This window comes from Papaver somniferum, chromosome 4 (assembly GCF_003573695.1).
Source record: "Papaver somniferum cultivar HN1 chromosome 4, ASM357369v1, whole genome shotgun sequence".
Taxonomy (NCBI): domain Eukaryota; kingdom Viridiplantae; phylum Streptophyta; class Magnoliopsida; order Ranunculales; family Papaveraceae; genus Papaver; species Papaver somniferum.
In genome coordinates, this window is record NC_039361.1 from 44,758,092 (window position 1) to 44,782,964 (window position 24,873).

The 24,873-nt window shown below is 37.5% G+C and overlaps 1 protein-coding gene across 2 annotated transcripts; it reads left to right on the top strand.

The window, feature by feature from the left end:
- Nucleotides 1–3,230: 3,230 nt before the first annotated feature.
- LOC113275332 (sec14 cytosolic factor-like) lies at nt 3,231–5,154 on the top strand. Of its 2 annotated transcripts, XM_026524812.1 has the most exons (7): nt 3,231–3,450; nt 3,542–3,806; nt 3,904–3,940; nt 4,047–4,167; nt 4,326–4,394; nt 4,513–4,623; nt 4,772–5,154. In XM_026524812.1, the coding sequence occupies exons 1-7, from the start codon at nt 3,379–3,381 to the stop codon at nt 4,916–4,918; spliced, it is 822 nt and encodes a 273-aa protein (XP_026380597.1). In that variant the 5' UTR covers nt 3,231–3,378; the 3' UTR covers nt 4,919–5,154. The 2 variants fall into 2 exon arrangements, with proteins under 2 accessions (XP_026380597.1, XP_026380598.1); XM_026524813.1 differs by lacking the exon at nt 4,326–4,394 and having other exon boundaries at nt 3,236–3,450.
- Nucleotides 5,155–24,873: the final 19,719 nt, after the last annotated feature.

The following is a 24,873-nucleotide window of genomic DNA, read 5'->3' on the forward strand; positions in this document are numbered from 1 at the left end:
TCTCACTTGTGTGATCGGGTCTGTCAATCCCCACCCTCTAGCCTTCTTGATTGAGCGGGGGAACGTTTGGTCTCTCTGTCGCGCCTGAGTTAGCGCCTTCGGTGTGTGTCATGATGAACTAGGCACGAGTCTCTGGGTGTGGTCGCCAAATGTTAATATCCGATTTCTCGTTAGGTTCTACGCGTCCTAGCTAACCAAATGACCTCACCTTTTCTAATAATAGCAAGAGAGAGAGAGAGTTGACTTCTCATTGCACATTGTCCTTCTTTAAATAGATTTTCCAAAAACCCCTTCCTTTAATGACATCTTACCATGTGTCCTAAACTTCTTTAATTACTACTAATGTCATTCCTTCTCTAATGAAATCTCCTTCTTTCCTATTAATTCCTCCCTTGTCTTTTCCATCTAATAGACACTTTCTTGGTGGACTTGTGCTTTAGTCCCTAAGTCCCCATGTCTCATGTTGGACTTGCCTCCTCTTTGAGGGAACACTAGCCCGACTAAAGGGGTGATATTTTTCATGTATCAACAATGATCGCTTACAAAAATAACAAAAACATCAAAATACAAGATAACAAGAACCTAGTACAAATAAAAATATCAATTACAGGTAAATCACAAAGAAAAAAAAAAACCATAATGCTGAAATGATACCCAATTTTTATTATCAGAATTACCTGATTAGAAAGGCTTCGTATATTTATTTATTTTCCATCTATTAATGAGTGTTTCTCTACTTCCAAATGCCATCCGGTCCCGTCCAAGCCCCTAATTGTGGAAAAGAACTCTTCTGCATATTCAGTTATTCACTTCTCAAATTCCCATGTACTTCAACTTTATTTTTCCTTCTGCATATTCATTTGACTTGTACACCCAAAAATGATAAGGCTGTTTCGGTTTTTAATCACTGGATTCCCAAATTGCGTAAGATCACTAAAAATTAATTGATCAAGAGAGGATCAACCATAAAAATTGAAAATCCAACCACTACACAACTTGTGGTCAAGCAAATGCATGAAAAGAGTTCCATAGCCTTATCACTATCAGTCAGTCAGTTAGCATTCAATTTCATTTTTACCCCACCTTCAAAGTGTTGGCAAACGTACATGCAACTATTGAAAATGATTCACCCACCAATACTCTTCTAAAATTTATCTAGGGAGATTTTAGTACTAAAACTCAGAAGCTTGAATTTCACTGATCCACGATATTTACATACTCCTTCCGTACTTATTATATAGGCAGAATTTAAAATTTTTGTAATACCATTAAATAGACAGAGATCCACTTCCAAAGTTGTTTTTTCCACATACACCCCTATTAATGGTGTATGTGTATTATACAATCTAGTTTTCCATGTAAGATAGAAATATATAAAATTTTACATTGGAACAAAATAAGGATAAATTTGGAAAGTAAAATGAAATTTATGTAAACTAAACATTTTTTTATTCTAAAATAATACTACTTCTCCGTCTATATAATAAGTACGCAGGGAGTATTAGATTAAGTCACAATTCAAAACATAACTCCATTAAAAAAATACTGTTTGATTATATTTTTGAACTTAAATGTTTAACGTATATGGCTCCAAAGTCCAAACTAACCAATAATTAAAGCATTTTCCCCACCCTCCCATTCCCTCTCTCTCTTCTCAATTATACTTGTGTGGTGCATGGGTCTCCTCACCTGTGCTGTCTAACAACTCTTAACTAAATAAAAGTCCCCTTCCAGCCAAAACCCATAGGTTTGAGAGAAGAAATGAGATATCCCCGGGTCAAATTGTCGGAAGCTTTTTTTCATATCTAACTTAACCAGCACCTCAAGTCTTTTTCCCTTGATACTTAAGAGTCATCAAGGGGGTAAATTTCTTGTTGGCAGACCAGTTAGTCTCAAAAAAAAAAGAAAATTCAATTCAATTCAATTCATCGGGATAGATCTATGTAAGCAAGGGCGGTAAATCCCTTATTGACAGGTCAGTTAGTCTCCAAAAAAGAAAACGACTGGTCGGATACCAATGGCTCGATGGATTTAGCCTGGGCAGTTGTTCCGGATCGGACAGCAGTCGGGCGGGATGTACATGGTGGGAATGCATTGAAAAGCGGATTAGTGCGGATATTTGAAGCGAGATGGAAAACCGAATTGTCGGTATAGTTGGTTGAGTGAAGAGTGTTCCCCTTGGCAACAAGGGCGCTGAAACGGTCTGGCCACGCCGACGGGACATCAAATGTCTGCAGCACTCACGGTCTAAACGGTGCGGATTAGCTCTCCCCCAAAACCACCCAACCCGATGAGCATTAAGGAAACAAAGGGTAATCTTCACTTAGAGTCAACAAGCTGATAGCTTTACATATTGATAAAAGCATATACCGATTTTATCAGGTCCCTATACCAATATAAAACAAAATAATCCTAACCGTTGAATATCCGGCTTGTGAGCAATTTTGGTACCCTCAGCCTCCTTTAACAATCATGCTATTAAGGCCCATTTGCAATTTGTCTTCCGTGCACAAAAACACCTTCAATCCTTGATTCAATGACTTCATCCATAGTTCTCCTAAAATCTAACTTGTACAAACTTGTACCAAATAAAAAAAGAACAAATTTGACCCTAGATTAATGGGTCTAAAGTCCGTAATCGGTTCTACGTGGGCTTTCCAAGAGACACAAAAGTCTTGTTAATCTAACCATTAAAAGTCAAAATCTAACCACTACATAACCAGTGGTCAAGAAAATGCATACGAAGCACAAGTTTAACTGGTCGATACTTCTTCTTTTCGTTGTACTTTACAAGCAGCTTCGTATCCTTATCAGTTAGCCTTGATTTTCATCTTTAACCCCAAGTTCAAAAATTATACTCCCCCACTGTTTCTAGAAAAATGTTATTTTCATTTTTTTTCTCCAATTTGACCTATTTTTAGATTAAAATGAAAAAAATGAAAATATCTTTTTTTCTGAAACGGGGTAGTATAACCAACCATACATACGCGCATACCGAAAATGATTCATCCACGGAGATTTCTCTCGACGAAAGAGCTTGACATGTGAAATTGCCCTCCACTAAAACTTATCTGGAGAAAGATTTTTACTTTTGACTTAAAAATCTGGACGACTTTAAATCAAAATGTATAGAGTAGGAGCTCTCAAGTCTCAACTGCATGTTGCCCAACTCCGACCAAACCAATAATTTAAAGCTTTTTCCCCTCCCATCCCCCTTCTCTTTTAAAGTCTCTATCATCTTCATGTGGTGCACGGCTCTCCTCACTTGTGCTGTCTAACACTCTTACCTTACTTCTGGTCAAGACTCAAGACATCATACTTCAAAAGTCACAACTCCAACAAACTCTCTAACTCTTTCTGCAAAACATCAGAATCATCATGGAGGAAAAACATGAAATTGCAGTAACCCAAATGAGGAAATCTGTTGAAAAGCTTGGATGCTCAACTGAGGTAAGCCAAAATATTAAAATCTCATCCTCTCTCAATTTGACCCCAGCAGCATATTTATCACTAGTGCTGATATTGTCATGTGTTGCAACAGAACTATAATGATTTGACACTCATGAGGTTCTTAATTGCAAGATCAATGGACATAGAAAAGGCTGCTAAAATGTTCACTCAATGGAAAAAGTGGAGGGATGATTTTTTGCCATCGGGTTTCATTCCTGAGAGTGAAGTACCAGATGAATTGGGTTCTAGAAAGGTTTATTTGCAGATACCTTCTAGTAATGCACCCCATCACCATCCTGTTGTGATTGTCAAGGCTAACAAACATTTCTCATCCAAAGATCAACTTCAGTTCAAAAGTAATTTTTCAAATTCTTTTCTCTTGTGTTCATTTCCTAAAATCAGTTGTTGCACACTACTTAACTTGTTTGTTTTTGTGTTTCTTTCAATATGCAGAGTTTGTAGTACATTTTTTGGAAAAATCAATTGCTAGGTAAGACTAATGAAAGAATTTAAAGTTTTGAGTTTTTTTTTTTTTTTTTTGGATAAAGCAATTTGCAAGTTATTGATAGATTTGAAATTTATCATGAATTTTGAAGCTCTTTCGTTGAGGGTAAAGAGAAAGGGGACGAGAAGCTGATGGCGATTCTGGATTTGGGAAATATCACTTACAGAAATGTCGATCCTCGTGCTTTGATTACTGGTTTCCAATTCTTGCAGGTAAGTAACTTCATTTTGGATTCATCTAGCTGTGTTTATGTTATGGCTGTAAATTTACATCGCGAAATCGGACTCGTTAAATGATAATGTATACAGTATATGAAACTCACATTAAGAGTAAATTGGGGAAAACTAACATGGGGTATATGAATGGTCAGGGGAGGGACAAATTGATCCATTTTTACCTAGTAAGCAAGAAATATGTATGTTGCATCAAGTCTGCTCCGGTATGGCTAATGTTTGCCGACTCCATGGTGTTTACATGTGCATGGTGACAAGTCCCAATTTGTCTATAATTAGCTGCTCAATTTCTGTGATACTGATGAAGCATTATAAATTTCGCAGAATTACTATCCAGAGAGATTGGCAAAGTGTTATATAATAAGTATGCCCTGGTTCTTTGTTAGTGTCTGGAAGATGGTTTCTGTTTTCTTAGAGAAAACGACACTGGAGAAAGTAAGTACGCATCTAGCAATCATTTTGTGCAGTGCTAACACTTTCACATACGCAATGATGCTTTGAACATTTGGTGAATTAGTTAGGCATTGGGTGTTGTCATTGATGATGTTTGTTCTCATGAATCATGATATATGCATGTGTCCAGATTGTTATAGTGGGCAATGATGAAGAGGAACGAAAGAGCTTCATAAACGAAATTGGAGAGGATACTTTACCTGAGGAGTACGGTGGTTTAGCCAAACTTACAGCAATTCAAGATGTTACAATTCACCACTTACCGGAATCGAATTAGTAAAAAATTTAGTATGTAATATTGTTCTCCGGTAACTATTCTTTTCTTCAAGGAATTAATAAACAGCATGAGCAGCTGCTAGGAATGAAATTAAATAGATTGCGTATCACGGCTGTAATATTTGAGTGGAATAAAGCTTAAATTACCTCCAGGTTTGAGGCCTATGGATTTTATTTGAGGCATGTTACTAAAAGACAAAAAGGGTCATTAGAAATTAATTTGGGATTTTTAACAAACTGACACACTTACAAATCCCGATTCAAGAAAATGCCACCGTTTTTTTCAGAGTTTATTAAATGCCACAACCGTTAGATATTCCGTCAGGGCCCACTAACTCGGTCTATAATCATTGAAAAAGTCAATACAACGTGTCAACATTACCTAACTACCCTTGAATTCGTGTTGGTCCAAACTCGACAATGACTCACACTATTAGGTCGATTTGAATCAGTTACAAGAAGCAACATTACCTAACTACACTTGAATTCTCTTTCTCTTTCCTTTCTTCTCTTCCTTCTCCTTCTTCTTTTTCTCCGGCGTTCCAAAGATGAAATCTTTGTTGAGAAAACCTTGCAGAAAATTAGTGAAACCAATCAACCGAGTGTGGTGCTGATGAGTTCATAGTTGGGTTTGGTTAGAATCCACGATTGAGTTGAAGCGAAGTGTTTCTGTGAAGGTTAGAGTTTGATGTTGAGTTTATTTGGAATTGATATGCTAAACGGGATGTTAACAGATGAAGATCAAAGGGTTATTGCTAAATTGAAGTTGTAGTATTGTCTTGAAGAAGAATTGAGATGTTAATGAAATTGTGAAGAAATTAGGGTTCCTGATTTCAGCTGAAAAAACCAACAATCAAAGCCTTTTCTTCTAAAGTTTGATATCCTAATCGAAACCCATATACCAGAAATCTAGATCTGTGTAGTAACTTGAATTATTTTGAAACCCTAGAAAACCGATTTTGTACCTGAAATCGAAGAAAATCATCAATCTGATATGTTATTGTGATTTTATTTCCCACCAGTTGGTTTATTCTGACATACTTTATCATCAGGTATAAGCCCTAATTTTGTCTCGAATTTTGTCAATTTAATTCAATTCTATGAATTAGTAGGTTTACTTTGTTTTGTTTTGTTTTGTTTTGTTTAAGTTGTTTTAAGATTTAAGTTGTAGAAATTGTTGGAATTGCAGAGGGGTATGTTGAGGGTGGGATGTTTGGGGATCTCTCCTTCATGTGCCCTGAATTTGTCCAGGTAATTTTTATTTACAGTTCAGTTTATTTTTTCTCTAGCTTATTGGTTGTTAATACTGTAACATATTTTTTATTAATCGACTTGTTATTGAGGGAAAAATGCAGTCTTAGTTATGCTCTTGCTGATGTCACTCCTGAAGCAAAAAATGCTTCTGAATTGGTTGGAATAATGGGAGTTTCTTTGTCAGTTTTCACATTGCCTGGATAGGTCATATCAGATGTCTGGGCCCAGGACTTTTTGATTAATGGGTTTTGTTAGTCTGGTTTCGTGTATTGTGAACTTTTTGACTAGGGTTTGTGAGCAGGAAACTCTTCGCTTATAGGAATATATGGGTCCTAGCCAGTGTTTTACTAATTCAGTAGAGATGGCCTCGCCTGGGGTGAAGAACTATGTGTTTCTTAAGTCATTTTAGTGTAATCATCAGATATTAGGCTTGCTTAAAGTACTCTTGTATCTGTGTACTTCATATGCTCTGTCTTCATCAGATTTATGGCTCGCTATGATGGCTACATCTTCATATGTTATTCTGTTAATTATTTGCTTGAGTTCTCAAATTCGCTAGTTACTAGGGCCACATTGGTGAGAGTTGATCAAATTGTTTTTGTCCCTTGTAATAATACTTTGTTACTTTTGATTACAGGCTCAGAAGATCGGTCTTGAGCACATGGATGTTCAAGGTCTTAAGAAGGTTAACAAGAACAAGAAGTTGGTCAAGAAGCTTGCAAAGAAGTTCCACACTTCTACTTTTTCTACTAAGAACTACGTACTTATCAATTTGTTGCTGCTCCTTTGTCTTGCCTTTTTGTTATTATGCTCTTGTTTACTAGCAATTTTTCAACATAGTCATTGCTAATTGTGTTCTTTTAATGCTATGAAATGCAGGTAAGTTCCCAACTCTTGTGACCCATCGCGATTCATTGGAGGCCAAGGTGAATGAAACCAAGGCTATTGATAAACCGTAGGTTACATTTCTTTGCTCGAGCTGTGTTGTGGACGGAATTCCGTCAAGAGAATTCAGGGAAGGAAGGTTTTGCCGCTGCCTGGAATAAGAAGAACTGATGGGTCATTGAAAGCAACAGCAAACTGTGTTGGTCATAATAAGAGAACCTGTGCTGGTGGTGATGTTGGTAAAAACCCAACTGGATTCATGCCAAGCACCGAGTATGATGCTGCAAACTGCACCTTCACTAGTAGAGATCATCCTGAAAGTAGCAGTGCAAGGGGTAAAGCAAAGGTGAACAAATCCAGAGGTACATCTTCATTTGTTGGTGAGTCAACAGGACCTAAAAACTTTGGAAGAGCACCAGCAGAACCTAGCACCCATGGATCTACACAAAATGTTCTGAATTTCAGTCAGAACTTTACTGGTATTGGATCTGTTAGTCAACATATTCCTGTCACAAAGGGAAAGCAAAGCAAGGCTAAGAAGAAGTAGAAGTGTGTGTGTGCTTCTTGTTGTGTTAGATCTTTTTTTTATGTACCAGAATTCAGTTTTATTTTGATGGATAATCTTACTTTATGAATGGAAATGATATGATATTAGTTAAGAACTAATTACATGTTAATAGTCTTTTGAAGTTCCTTACATATGGTAAAATATGGATCGTCGATTTTTTCTCTTAGATTGATCCCACGTGTATTCCGACAGTTAGCAAATCTTGCACGTTTTTCTCACGTGCACCGAGTCGCGAGTTAACTCACTACTCTATAGCCGGTTAACTCAATCCCAGTGAACTGATTAACTCAATCCTTGTTAACTGATTCAGGGGCTTCTATGTAATTTTGTACGAATTATTTAATGCCACGTATGTACTAACAGAGACTAACAGCCGTTAACCGTTATCTCAAAAAAACGGGATGAAAAAAGTCAAGAGTATGGCATTTAATAAACTCTGAAAAAAATGGTGGCATTTTCAGAAACTGCATATTGGAAGTGTGGCACTTTATTAAAATCCCCTATTCTCTTACTATCCATTTTACCCCTGATTAATTAGTATTAGTTGTTTTACGTGTTAATGTTTTGTTAGACGTGAGATCAACTAATGTAAATCGATCTTCAAAACATCAAACAACCAAGAAAACAAATGATTTTATTCCGAAAACACTACCCAGAATCGGTTTACGTTCATGCACTCGTAAACCGATTCTGGGTCGGGATTTTGATATTCACGGAGGACATCAAGAATCGGTTAAAGTATGCATAAATAAAGTTTGATTCTCATAATCGGCTTTTTTGGCGTCATATATAAACTGATTGTTTCATTTTCGTAATAAAAAAAAGTTCATTCGTACTTTCATTCATCTCAAATATAGTTCTTTTCGTAGGAACCAAGATGCACTTAGCACGTGCATCAAGCCTTTGTACCGCTAGGCGATCCTAGTGGGAGACTTATAGTCTCGTGAGGGTTTACATAGAGATCTACCCACAAAATCTACACAAAAACTTCTAAAACTATCAATCTTCATCGGAGGAATCCGAGTCCGATTCACCCACCATAAAGTCTGGGGCATACTCCGTAATTTTGGATACCATGAAGTGATAGCCTTCATCAAATGTGAATGTTTCTCCCTATTCCTCCAAGTAGTGCACTTTCACGACTTCGTGCTACAAAAACATAACACAAACTTACTTTGTTAGCTATAAATTGATAAAAGTAGATTATAAAAATACTTACAAATTGTCGAAGGGACAAGCTAAAGTGGCTAGCGTTCAAAATTCGTTGTTGGATAGCTATAAAAGCAACTATCGTATTTTGGATGATTTGGTGCCTATCATTAGGGTTGTCAACAACACTTAACAAAACGGATAGAGGCTCAGCCGCTACCGTTACATTTAAAATTAATGAATATCCGATATCCGTGAAGTTCCGACGGAAATCTGAAATTCAATTACGATTCCGTTACGTTGGACTTATCGGATATCAGATATTTTTTCCAATAAAATCTGGTATGTCATAGAACACACAAAACAAGTTATGAATCATACCACACAAAATAAGTTCTAAATCCAAGAAAATCAGTTCTAAATCCATGCCACACAAAATAAAAACATACAAATGTTCCAAATGGACCAAATTACATGTTCAGATGTTTTAGCAAAAGAAAAAACCATTTTCTTGCAAAATAAAAGACAAAGAAACTCCATCTCCATGTGTTGCAGCCTGTAGTGCAACTGTCAACTGCAAATGCATTCAACCTTAGTCCTTCCTGAATCCTTACTTCTTACTCCTTAGTCCTTAACTTCTGCATTTTCAAAGGAAAATCAAAAGTGTTAGTTAAGCTGGCAATAGTAGTGCAATAAATATAAAAGCAAATGAAAGATTAAGATAAAAGGAAAGAAGTTACCAGTAATACAACTATCACTGTTGCTGAGACTGAGATCTGGCAGCCAATCACCCAAGCAAAGCAATGCTTGAACAAGTTCTGGAGCTAATGAACTCCTATGAGATGTGAAAACCCTACCACCAACACTAAACATTGATTCTAATGCTACACTTGTCACTGGAACAACCAATACATCTCTTGCAATCCTTGAGAGAGTTGGATACTTAGGAGCATGATTCTTCCACCAACTTAAGATAGAAAACCTCATTGCTTCAGTGGATGTGCCTTTAGGAAGAACTGGTTCTGCTAAGTATGTTTCCAACTCTGACTTCTGAACCCCAAACACATTTTTTTCCATCATAAAATCATCATAACCAAATTCATATGATGTTGTTGTAGCTGCAGAGATCTCAATTCCAGATGATTTCATTCCATTATCAAAATAATTTAGAGCTGTAGTGTTGGTTTCATAATCATAGTAAAGAGCATTGAGTGAAAGTTGAAATTTGTTATAGTGACTTTGATAGTTTTGCACAACATGTACTCTCTTCAAACAAACTCTACCCATGTAGCCTTATACCTAGGATCGAAAACAACTCCAATGCCCATCAAAGTGTTACTTTCTTTCCAATATCTGTCAAATTTTGACCTCATATTATTTCCCATGTATCTGATATACTCATGCTCACTTAATTCCCAGGCCTTAATGCATTTATTAACTTCTTGAACCCCATTATAATAAAAATTTGTTGTGGGATACTTAATCCCAACAAATTGGGTTGAAATCACATCAAATAATTCCAAACATTCACATATATGTATTCCTTGTTGCCACTGCTGAGAAGTTCGAAGTATGTTGAAGTCATTATCCAAATCATCTATCCTAACAAAAGCTTGTCTCAAAAAAATTGCATCTTTAAGAATCTTAAAGGTGGAGTTCCACTTGGTATCCACATCTAAACCAACAGACCTTGAAGCAGGAAGCTTAACTTGGGCAATAACACATTCAAATCTCTCTTTTCTAGCCTGACTTGACTTGACATATTTCACACACTCTCTAATTGCATCTATAAATGGAGCAGCTACTTTCATTCCACACAACATAATCAAGTGCAATACATGATTACTACACCTCATTTGGAACAAATCCCCATTAAGAACTAGACAATCTTTGTTATCAAGCCATGATTTCAGATTTGCCATCATAACATCATTGGATCTAGCATTGTCCGCAGCTACAGCAAAAATTTTATTATCTATGTTCCAATATAGAGCTACTGATTTCACCATAGATGCTAGAACTTCTCCAGTATGTGGTGATGGCACTAAAATGTACGCTAGTGTTTTCTTAATCAGTTTCCACTCATCATCTATGTAATGCATTGTCACACAAAAATAACCATCTTTTGTATGCTTACATGTCCACATATCTGTTGCTAAACTACATTTGGATGTAATATGTCAAATTTTTCTTGTAATTGCAGTTTGAATTCAGTTGTTAGTTTCATGATATCAACCCTAACTGTATTTCTAGTGTAATACTTAGCAGCAGGATTCAGAGACTTAACAAACTCTCCAAAATATGGATGCTCAACTATAGTGATTGGATAACCATGCTTAGCAATCATCTTGGTGTTGATGGTGGTTTTTAGCTTAGGGTTAAAATCGTAAAACCATAGTCAAACAGCCACTCTGGAAAGAAACATAATCTGAGTAATAATGGCTCCGCTAAATGCGTTTATTGAGCCTTTCAATACGTCTGTGAGAAATTTACGGGGTACCTTTTTTAATGTTAATTAGGGTTTCGACATGCCAAACCCTAATTCCCACGTCACTGTGCCAAAAACATACCAAACCATAATTCTCACACCACATGTGCCAATGGCATGTCGTGCCAGCCACACCTCCGCGCCAAGGCATGCCAACCATGCCAGCCACACCTCCGCACCAAGGCATGCCAACCATGCCAGCCACATCTCCGCGCCAAAGGCATGCCAGCCGCACTATAGTGCCAATGGAATACCATGCCAGCCACACCTCCGAGACAAGGAATGCCAACCATGCCAGCCGCACCACATGTGCCAATGGAATGGTATGCCATCCACACCTCCGCGCCAAGGCATGCCAACCATGCCAGCCGCACCACAGTGCCAATGGCATACCATGCCAGCCACATCTCCGCGCCAAAGGCATGCCGACCATGCCAGCCGCACCAAGGTTCCAATGGCATACCATGCCATCCACATCTCCGCGCCAAGGAATTCCAACCATGCCGGCCGCACCACGGTGCCAATGGCATACCATGCCAGCCACATCTCCACGCCAAGGCATGCCAACTATGCCAGCCGCACCATAGTGCCAATGGCATACCATGCCAGCCACATCTCCGCGCCAAGGCATGCCAACCATGCCATCGGCACCACGGTGCCAATGGAATACCATGCCAGCCACATCTCCACGCCAAGGCATGCCAACTATGCCAGCCGCACCACAGTGCCAATGGCATAACATGCCATCCACATCTCCGTGCAAGGCATGCCAACCATGCTATCCGTACCACAATGCCAATGACATACCATGCCAGCAACATCTCCGCGCCAAGGCATGCCAACCATGCCAACCGTACCACAGTACCAATGGCATACCATGACCGCGCCAAAGCCATGCCGGTCCTACCACATGCCGATGGCTGCCAAACGAAGGGTGCAACAATCAAACGACTACCCTTTCATCTGAGATGTAGATCTCATCCGTACAAGTTCCCCACCTAACGCATGGAAACTTCCGGCCAAGGCCAAACATCACGGTTTATGCCAAAACCCTAATTTTGGTCGCGACTAAAACATGCCAAAGCCATGCAGCCCTACTACCATGCCGTTGGCTGCCAAACGAAGGGTTGCAACAATCAACGACTACCCTTCTATCTGAGATGCAGATCTCAGCCGTACAAGTTCACCACCTAACGCATGGAAACTTCCGGCCGCCAAACATCACGGTTTATGCCAAAACCCTAATTTAGGCCGCGCCTAAAACTTGCCAAAGCCATGCAGCCCTACTACCATGTCGCTGGCTGTCAAACGAAGGGTTGCAACAATCAACGACTACCCTTCCATCTGAGATGCAGATCTCAGCCATACAAGTTCGCCACCTAACGCATGGCAACTTCCGGCCCAAGGCCAAACATCACGGTTTATGCCAAAACCCTAATTTTGGCCGCACCTAAAACATGCCAAATCCATGCGGCCCTACCACCATGCCGCTGGCTGCCAAACGAATGTTGCAACAATCAACGGCTACCCTTCCATTTGAGATGCAGATCTCAGCCGTACAAGTTCGCCACCTAACGCATGCAACTTCCGGCCCAAGGCCAAACATCACGGTTTATGCCAAAACCCTAATTTTGGCCGCGCCTAAAACATGCCAAAGCCATGCGGCACTACCACCATGCCGCTGGTTTCCAAACGAAGGGTTGCAACAATCAACGGCTACCCTTCCATCTGAGATGCAGATCTCAGCCGTACAAGTTCGCCACCTCACGCATGGAAACTTCCGGCCCAAGGCCAAACATCACGGTTTATGCCAAAACCCTAATTTTGGCCGCGCCTAAAATATGCCAAAGCCATGCCGGCCCTACCACATGTCACTGGATTCCAAACGAAGGGTTGCAACAATCAATGGACGCCCAACCTCCTAAGATACGATTCTTAGCCATACAAACTTGCCACCAAACGATTTATGGCAATCTCTTGGCCACGACGTCAATTCTTGGCGACGACACCAAAACCCTAATTTGGACGTGCCAAGAGCATGCAAGCGCTGCAACCACGCCGCTGGTTGCCAAACAAAGGGTTGCAACAATCTACGGATACCCTTCCTCCTGAGATGCATATCTCATCCGTACAAACCTTCCACCAAAGGACTCGTGGAAATGTCTTGGCTGCGATGCTAACTCTTGGTCATGACACCAACTTGGCTGCGATGCTAACTCTCTGGTCACGGCACCAACCTGGCGACGATGCTTATTCTTTGGTCACAACACCAACTTGGCTACAAACTCCAAATCCTTTGCCCACACCACACTTAGCAACATGCTACACGTTTTCCATGAAAACACTCGAGACATCAAAACATTTCATAAACTGGGGGATGCTCATCAGGGTATTGGTCTGGTGGTTTACAGCGTGTGGCGTACACTACGCCCGTTACAGGAAAGTGTCATAAGGGTGAGGCGGTTAGTAAATACAAGAATTAATGGTGAAACGTTTCCTTCATTATGGAGACATCAATTCCAGGCATCACCCGTTACCATTTTCTTCCATTTACTCAATAGTTTCTACTTCTTATGAGACCAGGGTACGTTTCGTTGCGACTTGTATAAATAGGTATCACTTATTTCCACCAAAGGCAAGTTTTTGGTCAGGAGAATACAACACTCAGAAATCACTTGTTAGCTTTCCCATCTGTTAGCTTTCCACTTTCTGATACAATTCGTCAAATAACTACTCTTCCCGAATCAACTATTTTGGTCTCAACATTCTCTTCGCTTCCCTCCCTAGACCAACCCTTCTCCTTCACTTTGTGACCGAAGCAAGTCTAGAACGGCCATTTCTTGGTTTAGGCCGGATTTTACAGATTGATCTCTCGAATCAAAGTACTCCCTTGCAGTACATTGTTTAGGGTTTACCCTCGTTTCTCACCCACACACTCGAAATTACCAAAATCTGCAGAAACTATTTTCACCCTCAAACACTTGGAAACAAGTATCCTAGTAGCATCAACATCATACTTCCAATTAGCTAACTTATTTGTGCATTACCTGTTTTAATTGAAGTAATCTTTCTTTGTCCATGCTTATTCTCAGGATTTTCTCTGCAGGTAGCTGCATGGTAATGCAGGCGGCTGGTTCCTTGGATACTTGGTGCTTCAAATCTCCTCTTACAATGTTTACATTCAACTATAAGTATCCAAACCTCCTTCCCTTTTACTTTCTTCTTTCCAACTGACCTTTCAAAATCAATCCATACATCAGACCTTACTGCACATAGTTTTTTCTTTTCTTCAGCTATAATTGGATCTTCATCTACTTCTATTTTTGCTTCTTCTTCTCTGGGACGAATCGCAGGTGTAACAGCAGCAGTTATTGATTTAATTCCTAAACCTTGAACTTTTGGTGATTGTGATGCAACTGAAAGTGAGAGATTGTTTGAGGAACCAACATGGTTTGATGCTATTTCACTTTGGTACATGATTAATTTCACAAATCTGTAACTGAGATGCCCTAATTTCAGAAACCCTAAATTGAAAATTGAGTTTTTAAGATTGAAATTAAACTAAAAAAAAATAGAAGAACAAAATCCTAGTTTTCTAATCAGTAATCACACATGATTTGTATAGAAAAGAAGATGTTTTTGCACGAATTGAAAGGCAGGAGACGAGGAGGTGAGTTTTTCTTCTCTCTTTTTCTCTCTTTTGTCTCGACTGAACTGAAGAATGGGTGATTTATTCGAAGGATATATACCTAGGTATAGGAATTTACACGCGCAGTACACACATTACCGGATAACAGATACAAGGCTAACGGAAACTCCCTTAATCGGTACCGTTACGTTAAGAGAGAAATATCATATATGTTATCGGATCCGTATATCCGATTACTGATATATCGGATGTTAACCTAACGGATTTCAGATATTCGAAAACGGCTAACGGATATCGGATATCCATTGACACGCCTACCTATCATGGATTTGTTGAAGACTTCTTCTCTTCGGATTCCTGTAATCTTGCATATATTTTTTATATATCTTCGCCCAAAAGGTTTCGTATTCTACCCTTACGGGTGATTGATCTACAAATATACTTTTAGGGTACCATGCTTTGATGATTGCCAAATATTCAGCAGAGTCAAACAATGCCATGCTTGTATATAGAGGTATGAAATGAGTAGTTGTAGAGTATATGGGGTAGGAGAGACTAAAATGAGAAAGTTTGAGGAAGATTTGGTTTGAGTATGAGGTATCTTTATATAAAGAAAGACGCCAAAGGACTAGTTTTTCAGAAAAAATGAAAAAAATTAACACAATCGGTCTTCTCGAACTTCCATAAAAACCGATTATTTTTTTATACCCATTAAAACCGGTCTTTGTTTTTGGAAATATAAACCGATTGTGCCCGAAAATCAACAAAAAAAATTTACTTTCCACCGACAGTAATCGGTTTATATATTTGAATATGTAATCTGATTCTGATTAGAAAAATATACAGAAACCTGGCATTTCTGAGGCATGAAGAATCAAATTATACTGATACCCACATAAACCGACTCACTACTAAATCCTCAAAATTGATTTATAGTTGCAGTCATATAGCCCGATTGTTTTCATATATTTGAAAAACAAAGTTTAAAGCATGGATAAACTTGTGTTTACCGTAAACCATTATACACATAATTATAATTAAAATTGTAAGTGCATTAAGTTCATAAACCTATTAAAGCATAGTTAAATTCAAATCATAATCATCCAAAGAAGAAACCATAATCATCCAAAAAAGTGTTACCATCAAACCACTAAAATTATTAAAAACTTAAAACTTAAAGTTATAATATCTATAACAGAGCATCAACATCATGGAGCTGTAGCACTTGGAGCACTAGCATCAGAAGCAGCAGTGACGAGGGTACCCAAGTAAACCACAATCTTTTCTTTTCAACCTATAAGTTTGATACCTTGAGTGATCTTATATATACTTAGTCGAGATAATATAACTCCAATATTAACTTGATAATAGTTACGGTCCAAAACCGATTTACTATAGGATCAATATCAAGTGATTAGGATTAAGGTACAAATGTTATTTACTTTATTATAATAAAACAATTATAATGCGAAAGTAAAGTAAATGACACATCAAGATTTTGTTAACGAGGAAACCGAAAAACGCAGAAAAAACCCAAGACCTAGTCCAGTTTTGAATACTCTCGAAATTAAGCCGCTATACAAAGAACAAATCCACCTTTGAATAGTTGAGACCAAATAATTTACCCAAGTTACTTGGATCCCCAGTAATTTTATTGTATGTGTTTATTGGACTCAGTAATAATACTAATCTTTTGTACTAACAAAATGCATATAAAACAAACTGAAAATTCTTTGTCTTATATAAACTTTATACACTCTTCACTAATTCTATGTCGTTTTTTTTAATAAAACAAAGAACATATTTATTGATGGAAATTCAAGTTTAAATTGAATTTTAATTCAAAATTAAGAAAATATAAATATGTACAAGTATGCCGAGAGATCGGACAAGAGAAATAGAAATATTTGCAGAGTAGAATAAATACAAGCATGAATACAAGAACCAATCAAGCCGAAGGAAGAATGATTTTTCTCGGAAGCAAATTCCAACCATTTTGTTTGTTTTTCTTCTTCATAAAGATGTGCTCGTAAAATTTTGAGTGATTTGCTCATATTTCTTAAAACTTGTGATGGAGATTTCGTCATCAAAAGTATCATTCATGAAAATTCCTTCGACGGATAAATAGATGATGAACGTTTCGGTAAAGATTTTGTCACCCAATCCAACAGTGATGAAATTTTCGTAGTTGAAATCGCCCATTAATCTGGTACCCATTAGCAATGTTGTAAATAATGACCTTTTAGCATACAAGAGATACAAATGCACCACACCATGAGCTTTTAGTGTGCCCAAAGTGTCTGCCTCAAGTGAAACCACCAAAGTGTAAAAGAGTTGTAATAATAACGAAGAAAATTATTATTGGACTAGAGTTATTACTTACTTCTAGTAGAGTGATTTCAGCGCCGCTTGGGTGAATTTTGGGGTTTTATTCACATTCCACACTTATTTCTTTACATCTAATTTGGGGGGGTTAGGTTTTTACAATCTATCATCATTCAAGAGAAGAGTAGGAAGAAAGGAGAGCGGTTGTGAAGAATTGATCAAAGAGAAGACGAGTAATTGTTGAATCAGCATGCCTCACTCCTTATTGAACTCCTTCAGTACATGGATTAATGGAGGGAAAAAAGCGATTTCGAAAAAAATATCATGTCAACTAAAAATTGATCAAGGAGAAGAGAAGAAGGAGATGCAGAACGGTATGGAAAGAGGATCGAGTAGTTATCTTCCTGAGGAATTGATTATTGAGAGCATTTTGACGAGATAACTAGTCCGGACTCTAGCTGTTTGCTATTGTGTCAGTAAGTTATGGTACAATTCGATCTCTAATGATTCAAGGTTCTTTATGATTCACTACAATCAAAACAAAAATAAACCATTTCTAGTCTTTAATCTACTTAATGTGTCGAGATACGACATAAAAATGAATTACTTTTTCAGTTTATTAGGACAAGAAAAGACACATATCAGATATCTCTTAGGTCAAAGTATCCCTAATATATATGAACTAGTAGGTTTTTGCAATGGTTTAGCTTGTGTGAAGCAAATCGGCGCACCTACTGATACTGAAGATGCAATATTTATCGTTAACCCGAACATGGGTGAATCACTTATGCTCTCTTATTTACGTCCTACTGCTGAGGATTACATCTACTTGTATCATGGTTTTGGTTTTGATTCATTATCAGAAGTAAACAAGCCTGTAATTTTTTTTGCTTCAAAATCCAACAACGAGTTTCTTTGCATGGTCATAACATTGGTAACTATGACGTGGAGAAAGATACTTACTAGTACTTCTGATATCTCACCACCATCGGGTTCTTCTCCTTTTTCTAGTCGGATGGTCACTAGAGTTTCAAGAGCATTATGTAGATAAGTTACCTTTTGCGGGGGTGATCTTTTTTGGAGGACGAAGAATTAAGTTGCTAATAATAATGATAGGATTCAAATGTTGCTCTCGTTCGACCTCCACAACGAGAATATTTGCTTTATTCGACTCCCAACTGAATGTAATACGACAACATCGGCACATGAGCGTCAGGATTTAGTAGTTGATCATCTTATGGAGTTTAAAGGATACCCTTGTATTGCCTGTTCTGAGAGGATTACAAGATCCAACAATATTGATCATTGTAACTATCAGACGAGTGTTTGTTGTTATTGTTACAAGGTTTATATGTATATATTGAAGGACAAGGTCAAAAAAGTATGGACCAGGGAGGAAACTTTCTGTTAGAGCATTGCTCGGTCGAACTCGCATGCGTTTCCATCTCAAGCATGTTTGTCAATGTTAGTGATCAAAACTATAAGACTTGATTTCTAGTCTATTATAGCTAAGTCTCGAACCAGGATAGAAAGTGCAGTTGAGCTCAAGGACTTCATGGCGATTCATCATACAAGAAGAAGAACTACCCAAGGAACCGGTGGAACTTCTCGACAAAAAGGTATGTGAAGACTTGAACTTATCTGTCACTCAAAAGTCTATCTAATCTATCTCCTACTCTTTGAGACAAGAAGTCGTATGCTATATATATAGACTTAGATTATACACATTTGGTATTTCGAGCCGAGTATACCTCGCCTATCTATATCTCAAAATATGTGTTGGTAAGCTTTTCGCTTCGATCAAGTTTATCTTTACCTAGTGACGAAAGTCATAATATGTTTCAAACACTTTAAAAATTGCTTTGACGAGAAATGGTGTAACAACTATATAACGTCCTCTAAAAATGTTTCAATGATTTAAATGAGAGTTTAGATTACATAACCGATGGTGGACATAATCATTGTTGTGTAAACACATTTATGTATAAGTCCTATTCCTTGAACCAAAGTTTGCGAACTTTGTTGATCAAGAAAACCGGAAGAATGGCATGAGCCAAGTCTGAGAATCAGTCTTTGAACTGCCGAAGTTCTCAAACCCGAGAATTTCTACTTGAGTTGACAAACTACTTGCGTGAAGCTAAGTCCGCGAACCGGTGAAGATCTCAAACCCGAGAATTTTTGTTGGAGTTTGTAAACTCTGCCCGGTAACTTAAGTCCGCGAACCTAGTCTGCGAACTTGAGAAGGTTATATATCTGAAGATGATTTCTGAACTTAAACTTTAAAAAGACTAAGGAACGCAATTTTCAAACCGTGGCTATAAAAGTTCATGAACCGATTCAAGTGAATCAAATCATCTTTGCTTCAATTATGTCTTGTGTAGTACATGAGATTTCCTTGCAATTGAGCAAATCTCTAACTAGTTCATTTGAAGTCATTTGAACTAGTTATGGTGAAGAAGACATGGTTGATATGAAATACTCATATGGCTAACCTTTTGGTTAACTATTGTTTAACCAACAAGTGCATACGTTTGGGTACGATTAACAAACCTAGAAGCATGCATTGTCAAGTGTGTATAACAAGCTAAGTTTTCGATCTAACGGTTGAGAAATATTAGCTTGCATCTAAATCAGGTTTTCATCTAACGGTGAATATTGAATGTTTTGTTACAAAGCTAACATTGTTTGCAAACCCTGTTTTGAAAGACTATATAAAGGAGACATCTAGTATTGTGCAAAACTAATCCCCACACCTTAGTGTGATACTAGTTTGCATGATAGAGTCCATTCTCCTTTAACCTTTGGTTTTCTTCTTCTAAAACCGGGTTAACGACTTAAATACTTCATGGGGATTTTGAAGCCAGACCGATACTACTTTTATCGTAGTTGTGTTATCTGATCTTGCATCTTCTATCATACGCGTACAATCAGATTGATTGGCTTGAGATTGATATCTCCGATAGGCAAGATATAAAAAGTAATCAAAAACATCTTCGTCTCATTGTTTGTGATTCCGCAACATCTTGTTTCTCTACCATACGATTAAGATTGTTGTGAGGTGATTGATAATTCTAGGATGTTCTTCGGGAATATAAGACCGGATTATCGATTTGTTCCTGTTCACCTTGATTATTATCAAAATACGGAACAAAACCTTTAGGGTTTATCTGTAGGAGACAGATTGATCCTTTGATAGACTTGTCTGTGGGAGACAGATTTGTTTATTGTCAAAGCCTGCGATTTTGGGTCGTAGCAACTCTTAGTTGGGGTGAGATCAGCTAATGGAATCAAGTGCGCAGTATCCTGCTGGGATCAGAGGCGTAGGAGCATAATTGTACCTTGGATCAGTGGGAGATTGATTGGGGTTCAACTAAAGTCCAGTCCGAAGTTAGCTTGGAGTAGGCTAGTGTTTGTAGCGGCTTAATACAGTGTGTTCAATCTGGACTAGGTCCCGGGGTTTTTCTGATTTGCGGTTTCCTCGTTAACAAAATTCTGGTGTCTGTGTTATTTCTATTTCCGCATTATATTATTTATCTTTATAATTGAAATAATACAGGTTGTGCGTTGTAGATCATCAATTAGAATATCCAACCTTTGCTTGTTGATTTAAATTGATTGATCCTTGGATATTGGTCTTGGGTACCATCCAAGTTATTCCTTGTGTTTGATTAAAGACTCGCTGATTTCTATTATCACGAGTAAATCAAAATAAGAGAGAGATATTAACTCCTTGATATACTTTTACCTAGATTGAGTCTGACTGTCTAGTTGATTCTCTAGAAAGTAATTCGGAGTTAGTCCATACAGATTTCTAAGCTAAATATTGGGTGGTGTTGTTAGACCCCCGCTTTTTCAATTGGTATCAGAGAAGGCAAATATGTTCAAGACCTTACAAGTCTGTGTTTGTAGCGATCTGACTCTATGGAAAAGAGTACTATCTCTGATAAACGCTTTACCAGAAATAAAAGTTTTATCTCGTCTAACTCTATTAAAGAGATCTCGAATATAGATAAACCTTCTGTACTGACGAGACAGACTAACACTGACATGTGTACTTTCGATTACCTTTCAAATGTGAGCCTCTCCATTAATGAATGAGATTCAGCTGAAGAGAGTGAATTGATTCTAAATCTTGTTAGAATACAAGCTGATAGATTCAATCGGTTGAAGCACAATGTCAATGTTCTACTTGGTGTAATAAGAGATTGCAAACCCAAAGGTAATTCTGAAGTTCATTCTTCGTGTACGTCTCTTGAAGCTAGTCTTAGAAGAGATGCCTTGTAAATTGACCATCGCTTGAGTAATCTCTCTATTCAAGGATGCTCAAAGAAATCTAATATGCCAAGTACTTATGACAACTAAAGATAGTTCATGCTCAGAAGTAAAAATCGAAGCCTCTTCTAGTAAAACGGATGTTCCTGAAGTCACCAACACTCAAGGATGTTGCGCATAAATGAAGGGAAGAAATCTTCTAACGATGATATTAAGACTGTACTATCTAATCATTCTGATGATCAGAAAGTATGTCTTGTATGTGAGACAAAGAGTTCTGTTAAACGAAAGGGAACCTCTAGGTTGAAGAAAAACTCCTTGGTTCAACTTCAACACACCTTAGATTTAATTCTTAAAGGTGTAACTGACATTCGCATGACTAAAACAATTGGTTTTTGTACCTACCCAGTGTATGTTACCAGGAAAGTCAGTTCAATGAGTTCCTCATACACTCAAGAACAAATCAGACGTCTTAATAAACATCGTCTAAAGGAAGATCGTATCGTGGTCTCTGGAAGTAACACTTCTCCTGTCGAGAAAATAAGTTGATAAGAAAGAAGAAAATTGATGAAGTGAGAGATAATTTGAAAAAGATAATTGAAGGGTATACAGAATTCATCAACAGGTTGTCTTCCTCCTCAAACCAAAATTCTTCTGGTAACAACTCAAACTATGTCTCGTATTTTGATGACAATAAGTTTTATGATAATTTCTCACATAAAAAGGAGTCCCTCTCTAGATTCAGGAGGAAAAAGAGACTTGACCTTAAACACAAAGCTCTTGATTAGCGTGTAGCTCATACTGGTGCTAATTAATCACAAGGTTTGAAGAGATTACTCATAAAAACCCTGTTGAGTAAGATGTGTTAATAATCAGGTATACTTTTGACATCTGCCTCTGTTGAGTTGAGCTATCTTCTTATCGTCCATAGATAAACTATTTGTTGTGCTTTAGGTATTGTTGTGTCTAAATTTTCTTCTCTTTTCTTTAGGAAGTTCCATTTGAGTCTTGTTTCTTGCTACAACTATGCTCAAAATTTCTTTCCTGAGTATGGAATTTTTCGAGTCCTTTGTTGCAAAAAAAGTCCCTTTTGGGTTTTTTTTTTTTTTTTTGGGGGGGGGAGGTTTCATGTTGTACTCGAACGGATACCCGTGTTCTGGGACGAGTCAACTGTTTAAGAAAACCCTAGAATCCCTTCCCTAAGAAACCCTTTTATACTTACATATTGAGTTGTAAAAGTCACGTACGCATACTCTAGGTTGGTTTCTGGGTTGTCAAGAATGTCTTCTCCTTCATCTTGCTATGGTGGTTTGCAAGAGGATTCCTTGACAAAGGTGTTGTTGAGTCCAAGAAGAAAAGAACCCTTGTAGATGAAGATCATCTTAATGCTTCATGTTATTTTTCCTATGTTCATGAGGATGCTGAAAGGATGATATGATTTCTGCTGAAGTTGTTCATGACTTTCTTAAGTACTTTGGGGAAGCAAAACAAGAGCTCATTGTGACTCTGAAAAATCTTGATGCATTGAAAACTGAGTGGGAAAAGGTTGCTGTTGACCTTGGTCTCGTAAAGTTTTACATCAATGATCTTCTCAAAGAGAATCACCTCCGATATTGCAATGAATGATGTTGATCACAAGCTCAAAGACCCTTTGTCTCGTGAGGATTCTGAACTGTCCACATGATCTTAGTTCGTGTTCGGGATAGCATTGGAGTCTGTTTTTATTTAGCTTATTTTATTTATGATGCCTAGTATGTCTTCTTTTTGGTTTAGGTTGAAGAATAACTAGTGCTTTGAATAGCAATGATTGTGACTACACATAGCTAAATTATTTCATCTTCTTGTTCTTTTTTAGATTTATTGGTATTAAATTCTAAAAATATTTGGAGGATGATTTTTTTTGCAGTATTTATCTTTATGATTTGATATATTTCAATTTGCTATGGGATATTGGTGTTTACGTCCGTGAACTATGTTTATCCCATACTTTGTCAAAAGTAAAGTCGTTCGTGTTCGGTATTCACGTACTGGTAAAAGAATGAATGGACTTTTGGCAAATACAAAAGTTAAGCCTATATTGTAAATCTTGATGGAAGATAGGTTAAAATATTTTGTTTTCAAGGATTATGTCTATTTCTGTCATTATGCAAATAGTGATTGAAGATAGAATGAATCCTTGTGTATTCCGAAGTATTGATCATCCCTGATCCATATTACTGTGAGGCTCTGTAATGTATCTTATGTTGAGCATTATACAACCAAGTTGATTTTCTTAGCTTAGTTGTTGTACCGTGAGATATGTTATGTCGAGCATATTGAACTAAATTAATCATCTTGATTGGTTATTTAGTTATTGCTCCGTAAGCATTCTTATGTCGAGCAAAACAAATGACAGTTAAATTGATTACTTTTGTAATTAGTTTGGTTGTGTATTCCAATTAGATTAATTATGGGTTCTCTTGTATTTAATCTAGTTGAGTATTTTCGTGACTCCATAAAGGTTTTCTTGTGTTGAGCACATGAACGGTTAAGCTAATCATTTTCTTATGGTTAACTTAGTCGCATCTCCGTAAGCTATCTTATGTTGAGCACAATAAATTGAATTGATCACTTTTTGTGTTTAATTTGGTTGCGTATTCCGATTAAATTAATCATGGGTTTACTTGTGATTAATTTGATTGAGTTTTTGGATACAGAAAATCATTCTCATGGTTTTTGGTGTCCAATAAAAATCCTTCTTTTCTTTTGAAATTAAGGTCGCTCGTTGTTGTTCTTTCGGGAATGACATCAAATGGGGGAGAGTTCTTTTGAACTTTGCTTAATGGTCATATTTTGAGGGATGTGCGGATGTGGAATTTTAGAGGGGTTATCTTGTATCTTTAAACTACTTGATAAATGCATTTAGCTTCGGCTTTATGATTGCATCTAAATTAGTTGGTATGTATTTTTTCTTTTAGTCATGAAATGTCTCTTTCGTAAATTTCATTATGATCCCATTCTTGTACCTTTTCCAATTTTATTGACAAAAAGAGGGAGAATTGATATATAGGTCACACTACAAATACATATGGTTTTCGGATCATTGTGTAAGGGGGAGTGGTTTCCATGTGAGATGGAGTATTGACTAAGGGGAGTGATACATATCACCATAGTATTATTGTTGAAGTTATGATACAATTGGACTTCGATACTGTGTAATAATACTATGACACTATATAACAATGATCGAGACCGATGCTTTCTCATTATTATAGTTACGGATCTTCAACAGCAGTGATGCTAAACTTACAACCTTTGGGATCATTGGAGTACTTGGAAATGACGAAGATTTCAAGGAATGTTAAATATTAGACATGTGGAATAGGA

What these genes read in the sequence shown, in the direction of transcription:
- LOC113275332 (XM_026524812.1), top strand. Translation starts at nt 3,379, where the DNA reads ATGGAGGAAAAACATGAAATTGCAGTAACCCAAATGAGGAAATCTGTT. An exon ending in GTTGCATCAAGTCTGCTCCG is followed by an intron (nt 4,395 to 4,512) that starts GTATGGCTAATG and finishes TAAATTTCGCAG; the next exon opens with AATTACTATCCAGAGAGATT. An exon ending in AGAAAACGACACTGGAGAAA is followed by an intron (nt 4,624 to 4,771) that starts GTAAGTACGCAT and finishes GCATGTGTCCAG; the next exon opens with ATTGTTATAGTGGGCAATGA.